Genomic DNA, 12531 nt, shown 5'->3' on the forward strand with positions numbered 1-12531 from the left:
ACCACCTTTTCCTTAGATCCAAGAACTGGGGATTAAGAACCACTCTGATTCCTGGATATGACACGAGGATTAGCTTTGAGCTATCAGTCCTAGAACTTGATATCTGGTACTGAAATGAAGTCTATGGCATGTAACCAACTCCTTCAGTTGTGGAATAAGTCACGACCATCCAAAAGACAATAACATCTCCATAATGATAGGGCAAGAGATAGACAAGGACAGAACCATAACAATCCCATGTACCACTGCTGGGACACACACCACAGATGGAGGAAGATATACAACCCTAACCCTGCGTGAAGGCTTATGATGATTAGTTCACTTGGAATTCAAAACCTACCTGCATGGTACTAACATTCATGCAAGGATAGGAAGAGGGCACCAAATTGAAGGGGTGAACTGCATTCCGATTTTTCACTGTTACATTGGTTGTTACAAACAGGAGGATAATACATCTCCTGCACCTGCAAAACACCACTACCCTACTCTGTAACTGAATGATTATTGGATGCAATTCATTCAGCAGAGTGCCTCCATGGATAACACACCCCATTAGCTTGAAAATGGAAAATAGCAAGGGCTCCTATACTCCTCTCAAAGGAAGAAGGGTGACAATGGACTTGAGAGCCTGGAGAAACATCATCACCAAGACAATGCAATGTGTGATCATGAAACCTTATTCAGAAAAGCAGACCACATCAATTTATTCACTCTAGGCATGGCAGTGATGGGCAGCAATCACCTTCTGCTTTACCCATGCAGTCCATGGATGGTATAATCCAGGATGGGCATGCTTATGAAGCAAAATATTGCAAGGTTATTCACCTACAAGCAATCCTATGAAGCATTGCATCTCAACAGTAAGCATGCTAAGTCATGGAAGATAAAGTGTAAGTTAACATGGATGTACAGTGCAGAAATGGAGTTAAAGAACATCTGGAAAGAAAATCTTGAACAAGGTTCCATAGTTCCTGAAATTCATTTAGAGAAATTACATGTGGGTATGACTGGTGGGGACCAGTGATGTTCTGAAGTCCACAGTCCTAAAAGAAACAGAATCTTGAAAGCAGTATGTGATGAGCCAAGAGGGCATGATGAATTATATGTTCCATTGAATGATGTTGTAAAGGAAAAGCTGGGCTCAAAGGATATGTCTATCGAAAAAGAGCACTAAATGGACAATATATTAATTGGGTCTGAGGAAGGACTCTAATTTAATCAAGTAGCTCGCTCAATCCACAACAGAAGGAGCTGCTGAGTAGAACTGGACAATTTCTCTTTGGAATGAGCTGTAAGAGGCCAGTGTCCATGTTATAATGAAATTGCAGCTTCAGAGCACAGAGATGCTGAGGTAAAGCCCAAACTACTCGACAAAACAAGTAAAGACCCCAAACAAGTCCTTAAGAGAGGTCCCAAAATTAAAATATCACCCAGACATGGACAAACTGAAGATAAGGACAAAACTAAGGTGATACTGGTATACGTGAGTAAGTTTTGAAGACATCCGTTTTTATTAATTCCCAGTTTTCTTTTGAAAAACAAAAAGTCAGGAATAAAAACCCCTGGAAGGATGTGGAAAAGGTTCAACTGCCCAGTGCTAGAGCAATTCACAAACTTTTTCTGAAAGATGCTGGCTGGACATGAAATGTGGAGGAGGAACCTGGAGCTATGGAAAGAAACTGGAAAACAAATCCTTCTGAAAGAGCTTGAACCATTCATTGATTACCAACAAATGGATGTTGGCAATGAAGAAATTTGAACAGCCAAGATCCCAATGGATAGTAATCAGTACTGTTGGTGATGGAGACTGCATCAAAGACATAACATTTCAAAAATTGAGCTATTTGTAAATTCCTAAGATATGTCAAGGGTAAACGAATCCAAACCAACATGGCATCATGACCTATAAGCTCCCAACAAGAAAGAAGCCAAGTATGTAACTCCAGAGCAGAGGATGATATGTGGGCTAAAGTGGAGGGGAGAAGGGCAAGGGTATCTGCAGAAAACCTCTCAAGATTTCTGTAGAGATCCTCAGATAGATGTATGGAAGTAAAATATCATAAGAAATTGGTAAGGATAAGATGCAAGCGAGAATGATGGGCATGGATGAGACTGATATTTAATTTTGAAGCTGCTTCCCAAATACGTAATAAGGAATTCAACAACTACTAATCTCAAAATGGATAGCCAGCATAATGATAGGAAAGGATAAATTATCAGGAGCCTTCAGGTGCATGCAGCATGCTATTCTCCTCACTTAATTGTGAGGCAAAGGGATCAGCATGAACCCAAATATCAGGGGAAGGATAAAAACCAATAAGAGTTGGGAAGACTTCACAAAATAAGGAAGGACGAGGCATATAAGAAAAATGGGAAAGGGATAAAAACATAAAAAAACTTGGACAAAATCCATAAAGACCGAATTAGGTCTATGATACTCCTCAGGTTGGCAAAGGGAAGGAACAGCAAACTTTGGAGGTGGAGAAAGGTGATCAAAGTCTTCATCAGCCAGTTGAGAAGCCTGGACAATATCTAAGGACAAAGGTTGTTCCTTGTAATGTTCAATCTCCCAACATATAAAAGCAGATAAATCTACTGTTGGATTGCCTAGATCTGAGGCCTGAGAAAAAAAATGTTGGTTGATGGTGTTATCCCTAAAATGATAATGTTAACTTTGGAATTCATAGTTACAAAAAAGTTCACCACATTCAAGTGCAGAAAATAAAGCGACCAAAATTAACTGATAAATACCAATGTCAGAAACAGGTTGAATAAAAGCAAATTAATTTAAAAAAGATCCACTTGGTGGGTAAAAGAAAGCTGTGAACATGAAGCATTAAGCAAATGAAAGAGTATGTCCAAACTACATCAATGTTAACCAAGAAGTGACAGTTTGGTACAGAATTATAGAGGGAGTCACATGCATCATGTGAGCATGTCATGCTGCTATTGGTGAGGGAGATACACATGATTACTTGCACAAAAGACATGTTGAAAGTTTGCAATTCCAATGGGGAAGAGTGTAAGGTTTGTGTAAATAAAAGTTTTGCATAGAGAGGGCAGTATCAAACAACATCTAACCTTGCAAGTGGAGATAAGTGACATCGGAATTAAAGTTTTATCCAGTTTCTCTGGACTCTTTTTATTAAATACAGATGAAAATATTTGAGAAACACATATAACAAATTAACTAAATAGTTATAAATAAAATAAATGTCTTTGTGAATATTAGAAGTGCTGAAATTTTGCCTAACAGTTTGTGACAATATGATATATTTATGTGTATATAAAACAACCACATAGAGAAAATATTTAAGTCATAGTGGTTAGTCCCAGTACTGAAGGCAGAATACTGACTATAATTCCATAATTGGATGTGCATGGACAAACCCCTGGAAGGATGTGGAAAAGGTTCAACTGCCCAGTGCTAGAGCAATTCACAAACTTTTTCTGAAAGATGCTGGCTGGTCATGAAATGTGGAGGAGGAACCTGGAGCTATGGAAAGAAACTGGAAAACAAATCCTTCTGAAAGAGCTTGAACCATTCATTGATTACCAACAAATGGATGTTGGCACACCCATTACTGGGTGTGCATGGTCAATCTGACTACCAAAGGAGGAATACTGACTATAATTCCATTACTGGGTGTGCATGGTCAATCTGACTACCAAAGGAGGAATACTGACTATAATTCCAAATTTATCATACATATCTACAGTAAATGTGGCAAAGTTTTAGTAAAATATACAAGTATGTTGTACACAAAAAAGTTAAAAGTGTTTGAAAAGTATTTGTACTTAAGATAATTCTGTGAACTGACAACTTATTGTGGTTCAGAATAAGTATTCAGTTTCTTTGGTATCCCTTTATACTGTACCTGATATTTATTCTCTTCTGCTATGAACTACCTGAAAACATTTTATCTGCTCACACAATTAGAGAGAATAATTTAGAAAAAGATTTAATTGACATGTGTTAATTTATTATCTAGTATTACTTATCAAAATGAAAAACCTACTGTAACCTAGCAGATATACCTTGTTTCTGTCTGTCCACCAAATCTATCGTTTGATGTTCGTTTCTTGATAACTCCTTATGGACCATGAAATTTGTATAGAAACAAAGTGGACGTTCTTCATTTCTTTCAACACAACCTATTGGAAGGGAGCTTTTGGCTAACTGAATCTTTACTTGTGGCTCTTTCAATGCATCTTTGAATAACTCTTGAGCTTTCTGAAAACTAACATGGAATAAGCTTTTTCCATTGATTGAAATTATACGGTCTCCTACACAAAGTCTGCCATCTTGATCAATCCTGCCACCAGGTTCAATTCCCTGAACCTTGATTCCCATACCTCTATCATAAGAAAAGTATCACTTTAATACTTAAGGTTTTTAGATACTCCAGAAAATTCATATGATTAGTGTACAAAGATGTTTAATTTTCCATGAGAATTTTGGAAAAGTTCAAAATTTAAAACAGCAATAATCTTAAACTTCAAGTTAATATCTTCTATTCTACTGTATGTTTTAAAATTATACTTCTACAAAAAATATTGTTTTCAATTTTTTATACATATATAAATTATATTATTAATTTATGGAAAAAAAAAAAGATTGACTACAGTTACCTTCCGTGCAGGTCATAGTCCGAGATAACATGGATACCTAAAGGCCCTGATTCATTCTTTAGAATAACAGAATTTTGTCTATAAAAAACAAAAAAGTGTTCCATAAAAAAGCAATGAAACTTTATATTTTTTATGAATATAATTTAAAACCACTGAAGGTATGCTAGTATACAATATGTGTGTTCCTCCTTCATAATCAACACAAGGACAATCTCCACTAGTTTTAACTAACAGACTAAATGAACAGCAAGTATTCAACAGCATTCACCATCAGCACCTTGGGCTACATCAATCAAATGATTCAATTTAACCATCAATCTCAGAACATACCCATGACCATAGCACATGATTTTACACAACAGGCTTAGATTACAGTGGCAAATACACTTATAAATGCAGGAGTGTGTGTGTGTGCTTTCTTATAGCAAATCCACACTGAGGTATCTGCTGAGCCCACCAAAAGGAATCAAACCCCTAATTTTAGCATTGTAAATCTGTAGACATACCGCTGTACTAGCGGGGGGCTATAAATGCAGGAAATGTGGAAGTACAAAAATTTTTTTCTTCTATACAGTAGTACAACATAATGAGACTTCTATGATAACATAATACAAAAATGGAGAAAATATAATAAAATACAACAAAACCTGTCTAAGCCAGGGCAGAAACCCGTACAAGCCTGAAATATCAAAATTTTGCAGCATTATCTTAAGGTTTCTTTTATAAAAGGCCCTCTATATGGCAGAACTTGCATAACACGGACAGAAAACTATCTTTCACCTATCTCATCTATCTATCAACGAGTAGGATTAGAACCTGAATAAGGCAGAAAAATGTTTTTGATTAAATATTAATTTCTTATTTAATTAATAATTTTTTAAATATTAATAAATTTTTGTTTAATTAATAAATTCTCGGACCTTTTGTTACAGTAAGTACTGGTTGAATATATTCTGTTATTTTTAATGCTGTCATTATTCTGGAGGTCGCTATTTGAAAGAACGATTGACTGTACTTTTGGCTGCATTTGCTGATGAAAAACTAGAAAAACTATGGGTAATAGGTAAAAGCACAAATCTGCACCGTTTCAAAAATTTAAGGAAGAATCAACTTCCTGTGAAATGGAAAGCAAATAATAAAGCATGGATGACAAATACTATATTCGAAGAATTTTTGAACAAATTAAACAAAAGAACGGAACAAGATAATAGGAATATTCTTCTTTTCCCAGATAATGTAACTTGTCACCCAAAAGTTCAACTTTCATATGTTCATTTAGTCGTTCTACCTCCATGTACAACATCAGCTCTACAGCCACTAGATAATGGAATTATACAGTGTATAAAACTAAAATACAGAAAATTGATGCTTCAGCATATTATTGCAAACATGGACGACTGTAAGAGAGCATCTGAAATGACCATGAAAACTGACTTCTAGTAAAGACCAAACTCTGATTGAGAAAGAACTGGTGTTATTTTTTAACTTCATGAGAAAGCCCATTAAAAAATGAAACAGTTGAAATTGGACACTTTCTTCGAATAAATTTGATTAAAATTTTGTGTACTTGTGTATATTTTGAATGTCTATTTTGTTTTTTTTCTAATAAATATAGCATAAACAGTATAATACCTTTATTCACAAATGTCTTACTTCCACTGAGTCAAGCAAGTATAACGTTATGCTCAAAAATTATATATAAATAAAAAATTCATGTTCACTGTCTAAGCCAGAAAACCTGCTTAAGCCAGAAATTTTACTCGGTCCCGTGTGATTCCACCTTAGACAGGTTTTACTGTATAATAAAATATGGTAAAATATAATATGATAAAATATAATAAAATAAACACCATTTAAAAACTAAATGCTATGAATACTCAAGACTACAGAAGATCTTAATCCAGTAAAACCTGTCACTCAGAAATTTGATCACATGAATGAACCACAAACCACAACAACTTTAACATCATTACTACTAGATCTATAGACTTAATATTTTCATTAAAAAAACCTTTCTAGCTGTGAAGCATCATCCTGATCTAAATACTCTACAAACATCCATCTAACTAAAACTGTTCTAATGGGTATGGTAATAAACAACCATTAGTTTGTGTTTGATGTATCCTAAATGTATTAATAATTTATTTTCAATTTGCCTTTTCATGCATACATGCGTTTGATTACAATTTATTTCACACTTATACTAACATTCTGATTGTATTTTATAGCTTACCCCGTAGTTTGTACATATTTGTATTTATTTCACTGTTCATTCTTCTCAGTAGTTTCTATGCTGTATGTTCTCAAAGAACATTTGGATTCTACCCAAGTTTGACTTGTACATATATATATGTACACACACACACACACACACACACACCGATAAGAGTTGTTTTTAAACTCTGATAATAATGGAACAAGTATCTTACAAAATTTTGACTAATATAAATAAAATTCTAAAAGTTAAAATTGAGTAATGAATTAAATTAAATGATTATTTCTGTTAGTGTAATGTAAGATAATTAATTAAGCAGTATTAACAATGTAATAAAAATGATCAACTGTTGTTACTGTTTTCAATAATTCAAATCCAAACAATCAAAATATTGCAATTATGATTTCTCATTATTAATTTTTATTAGTTCAAAGTTGCTCAGCCTACTGACTAGTGCAAACAAATCAATATTATTGTTTATCATTACAACTACTTTTGGTTATTACAACTATCTAAGTCTCATAACAATAACCAATTAGTAAACCCAATGAATCAACCCAATTTCATTAACCACAGAGCTATAAAAAATAGTTTCAATAAATGTCTACAATCTGTTACAGTGTAAAAACCATGACAATAGATTTAAAATAACTGAACCAACCTTGGTTTCTTTATATATCAGTTTCATTAAACTGTAAAAAAAGTTTGCATACATAAGAATGTACCAGAAAACATATTTTTTTTTTTTTTAAATTTCTGTAAGAATCAGCACACCACAAGGAAATCTTATATTTTTATATGAACTACTGTGTCCTGTTTTTCAGTGTGGCACCATTTGACACCCTTCCAAATGTACAATGCCCTCAACAACTACCTATGAAGCCTAATCTAAATACCTGATATTACACTACAGCCAAAAAGAAATCCAAAAGTTCAAGCCAACCTGTCCTCATTTTTGACTGATAAATCAATGCATCTATCTCTTGACTGACCAGCTGATGTTCCCAACTCACCAAGAGGTTCGTTTCTACCATCTTGCATCTTGAAACACACCAAATAAAATTTATTAAGTGTAGGCCTTAAACTAAACAGTCATTAAATTTCCTTAGAAAGGAAAAAATGATGGCTGTAGTCCAAGAAAAGAAAATAAACTATGTAAACTGAGCAAGCATCTTTAAAAGTGAAATTATAATTGTAGTTTCTAACTTCAAGAATTACAAAGACAATTTTTCTATTCAGTGTTATCACTTTTATCTCATTCATTTACATAATATTAAACATGTAATGTTTTCTTTTTATTTATTCAAATAAAAAGGATGGAAATAAAATGTAATTGTGTAGCAACTGTACCACACCACTGGCCACACACATTCACTATACTATAAAAACTATATCATCTTGTTCAAAACAAAAATATCAGATTGGGACAAAATGTAATAAAATGTAACTTACAAGAGATAAAGAAATATCAGCATTTTTTAAACATTACAATATCTGAAATAAATTGAGAGAAGAAGACAATTTTTGCTGTGGATAGTACATTTTTACATCACATCAGAACATTTCAGCTAAATTAAGTATTAAAATCAATCTGAGTCTTTATCATAGAATGACCAATTACATCCAACTGTAATTTTTAACCCTTATTTCTGTTCACTTGGTAAATATTCTAAAAAACTTTTCAAGACTTAAATTTACTATTCAAGGAAGGCACATATACCAGTTTATATCAGGGTACAGATTCCATCTAAGGCTTGCTGTTTCATGTGTTTTTATACCTGAATTAATCTCCAATTAATCCACACTAGGTGACTGTCAAACAACTGTGTATTGAAGTTTGATAGACAATTACCCATTCAGAGGAAAAAACAGCCAACGTTTAAAACTATCGAAGTTTTAAAAGATTATATTTGTTTGGAGCTCATGTCTCTTTATATTAAATGTTAGTAAAAATTGTATGACAATACAATTCACAATCAACTAACCCCACTACAGTAAGCTGTTAAGAAAGAGGAAAAACCATAATAAGATTTTAAAAACAATTATGTATATATTAAAAAAATAGTTTTGTTCTACATATGTTTTATCTCAATCCACTATCAGTAAGTAGAAGGTAAGTTTACATTTTTGAAAAGTTTTGAAAATATAATATGTACAAAGTTCATAACATTCAGTATTTGACCATTTCTTAGGTCAAAGAATATTATAGACTTCTATATATTTTCTTTAATAATGTGTTGAAAACACTCTTCAATGATCTTCAAATGTTTCTCATATATTTTCAAACACAATTCAATCAACTAGCTTTTCCAAACTGTAATTATTGTACAAGTTGCCATTTTTTCCTGATAAAAAGATTCTAAGTATCTTCAGTCAATGCTGAGGTGAGCATCAATTGAACATTTCCTGTTTTAGTTACATCAATACAATCGAGTCATCTCTCTAAAAGTTACTATTTCCCAATACTGAAGATGCGTTTCTGATATGTACTTATCTCCTCCAACATGTATAGTCATTTTTGTTCAGTGCTGCCTTCTATATGCAAAAATTATTTCACATCACACAAGATTTAAATGCCCACGTACCCCATAATCAATGTGGTTCAACTACTACCATGCCACAACCCTCCACCAAAAGAAGTGAGAAAAACACCCTCCTGACACATGTGATGGTCTAATTGGTTCCACCAAACTATCACTTCAAGAATAGACAGGAAAGAAAACACCAGTCTTCAGTGGGGAGGAATGGTGGGAAATTTAGGGATAGAAATAAGTATCATTCAGAAGTATCTAAAGAACACCACAAAGTGTGATCCTCATTCAAAGAGGAGCATGCAGTAGAAAGACAACAGCCAAAAGAGAGAGAAAAAACCAGATAGATTTGAATCCAAACCACAATATTCGAGCATTTCATTTGTCACGAAGAAAGACTCTAAAAGAATTACCGAAACAGGAATGTGGGGAAGGCTAAAATGTTTCTGCTCCCAGGTGGCTAAGGTGCAATGAACTGTACATAGCTGGTCAATTCCAGACCAAAAATAAATTTTGGTTTCATAATACTATAATTACTACAGAAAATTCCTATAATCAAAATTTCCATATAAAATTGGGATAATATATACTTTAAAACAGGTAGAAAAACTGTTCTGCTGTTAAGCATAAAACTATAGAAATGAGCTATCTGTGTTTTACCTACCATGGACATCAAAACTCACTTTATAGTGGTATAAGCCCACAGAGTTACCACTGGGTCACCATGGGACAAGTAGCAAAATTAATTTTCTAGTAGAAAATTTTCTTCCACTAATTTCAAGATATGCTTCAACAGCACATAAATTTAAACTCTAATGGACAGATTGTTAATATTAAATAAGCTGTACATTGGAATTCTTTTCCACACTAATTTAAATAAAACTACATGCAACTTAATAAATTTGAAATTTCTGCTTATGCTACTAAAAACATGAATTTTTGTTTTAATTATATTTATACATAAAAACCTTCTTATTGCTAATTATATCATTCGTAGTTATATCAGAAGTAGGAAGACTATTATTTTCTCTTTAAAACTAAAATATTTTAAAAAACCATTTAAATATCAACCAATTCCTTAAAATTTCAACACAAATACCTGGCTGATAATTAAATAAAACAACTAACAGTACATGCATACAGCAATGTTACTTTTAAGGAAACAAGGGTACTATAGAAGATCTTTTATCCTTAAAGTTAGTTAATATATCAATATTTAAAAAAACCTACACATAAATTTCACTGTCACACTATTCAAAAATAAAAATATAGTACTGTATATCTTAGAACAGTGAGTTTGGAAAAGAACAATTTCCCCAAATAATAAGAACTACATATCCATTAACTATGGACTTTTATATTCTTCAATTAGAAATGAAATAAGAGCTGGAAATGACCTACGATACATAAAGAATGCTTTCTACATTTTTGGACATTTTCTTCCCCTGCATAGTTTCTGAAATTTGAATAGTGGGACATATGTGTCCCAAAAGATAACAGTTGTTGAATTACAGCTGTCCCAGCAACTAGATTGAGAGAGAGAGAGAGAGAGAGAGAGAGGCCTATGGTTTGATTTGTTTCAAATTTCACTCAAAGCTTCACAAGGGCTATCTCTGCTATCTGTCCATCTGTCCCTAATTTAGCAGTGTAAGATTAGAAGAAAGGCAGCTAGTCATCACCACCCACCACCAACTCTTGGGCTACTCTTTTACCAATGTATAATGGGATTGACCGTCACTTTATAATGCCCCAATGGCTGAAAGGGTGAGTACGTTTGGTGTTATAGAGATTTGAACCCGTTACCCCCAGATTATGAGTCAGGTGCCTTAACCACCTGGCCATGCCGGGCCAGAGAAAGAGGTTAAAAGAATGTAGAGAACATCTTATAATATTATAAAACAGTTCAGCAACAATATATACTGGGAAAAATATGGCAGTACTAAAAGGATTAAGCCAATTGTTAGAAAATAACATTTCAAATGAAGGGTCATTCCATGTCAAATCATCCAGATTTTGAAAAATTTTCCAGATGGCCGCCTCAGAATGTCTTAAAAAAATTCACATGTGCTCATCTACCCATATAATGAAAAACTGCCAAGGATTAGATCAATATCTCTAATAGTTTCTGATTTACAGCCCTGTAAAAGTTAAGTAATTTTTTTTTTATTTTTGGCGAATTCATTTTCGGGCAACTTTGGCTGCTTGAAGCTGCAAAAGTAATGGTGGTAGAAGGCTGAAATTTGCTACACTGACTGAATTAATCTCACAGAATTCAAAAGTGGTCTCAAACCAAGTATATCTCTTAGGATTTTCATACCTGGAAACCCAAACTCGTAAAAAAACTCGTTAAGAAGCCATAGCTCTAAAACTTAATGATACAAAGCTGAATTTTGTTTTCAAATTTCCTATAACATATCAGTTGATAAATTAGCAATTGTTGTAATTAAAAATCTTTTAGATCTCCTGTAAACAAATGTAGTTGCATGCGACTTTTTATGATTTAGCTAAAAATAGCCCTATTTCAGGCCACAGTTGACCATGTCACCAGTTATTCAGCCTTTTTAGATTTTTACCATATATTCTTACATCTCTGAATATGATCTTAAAAAAAAATCAGGATGGTGTTCAACCTACTTTTTGAGTTAAGTTTTTAAAGTATCCTCTGACCATACGTTTTTTTATTTAAAAAACATTCATTTCAGGTGTGTTACTGTGTGCAAATATATCCATACAATTTTGAAAAATACCTGTCAGAATTTTATGAATCCCACTGAAATATTCTAACCAGCCTTTCACAATGTTAAATAATGAAATTGTAAGACACAAGAAAAAATTAATTCATTTCTGAACAAGTTTATTGGCATAACTAGTTAGATTACATGGCAATGCAAATATATTGTGTATGCATTACAATTATGCAGATATGGCTGAGTTTAAGATTCATAATATAATAAATACAAAGGTAAATCAGACACGAAAAGCACAGTGCTACAACAGGGGATAACTGAGAAAGATTATAGTCGCACCCAACTGCAATAATTGTGATAATGAAATGTTTCAAAAACTGCTTTGGCAATAAATTAGCCTTAACAACATCAAATAAACATTGCTTTGTTCAGACAGCTTGAATAAATTTCTTAAATTCGAGTTTGA

The 12531-nt window shown here is 33.1% G+C and overlaps 1 protein-coding gene across 7 annotated transcripts in view; it reads right to left on the bottom strand.

The window, feature by feature from the left end:
• Positions 1–12531, bottom strand: part of LOC143233604 (partitioning defective 3 homolog) — a 69389-nt gene that overhangs the window by 28585 nt on the left and 28273 nt on the right. For all 7 annotated transcript variants that reach the window (XM_076469984.1, XM_076469985.1, XM_076469986.1 and 4 more), the window contains 3 exons: positions 7791–7888; positions 4633–4710; positions 4039–4358 (listed from right to left, as the gene is read on the bottom strand). In XM_076469984.1, the coding sequence (XP_076326099.1) occupies positions 4039–4358; positions 4633–4710; positions 7791–7888 (496 nt within the window). The remainder of the gene's footprint in view (positions 1–4038; positions 4359–4632; positions 4711–7790; positions 7889–12531) is intronic.

This window comes from Tachypleus tridentatus, chromosome 12, assembly GCF_004210375.1.
Source record: "Tachypleus tridentatus isolate NWPU-2018 chromosome 12, ASM421037v1, whole genome shotgun sequence".
Taxonomy (NCBI): Eukaryota; Metazoa; Arthropoda; class Merostomata; order Xiphosura; family Limulidae; genus Tachypleus; species Tachypleus tridentatus.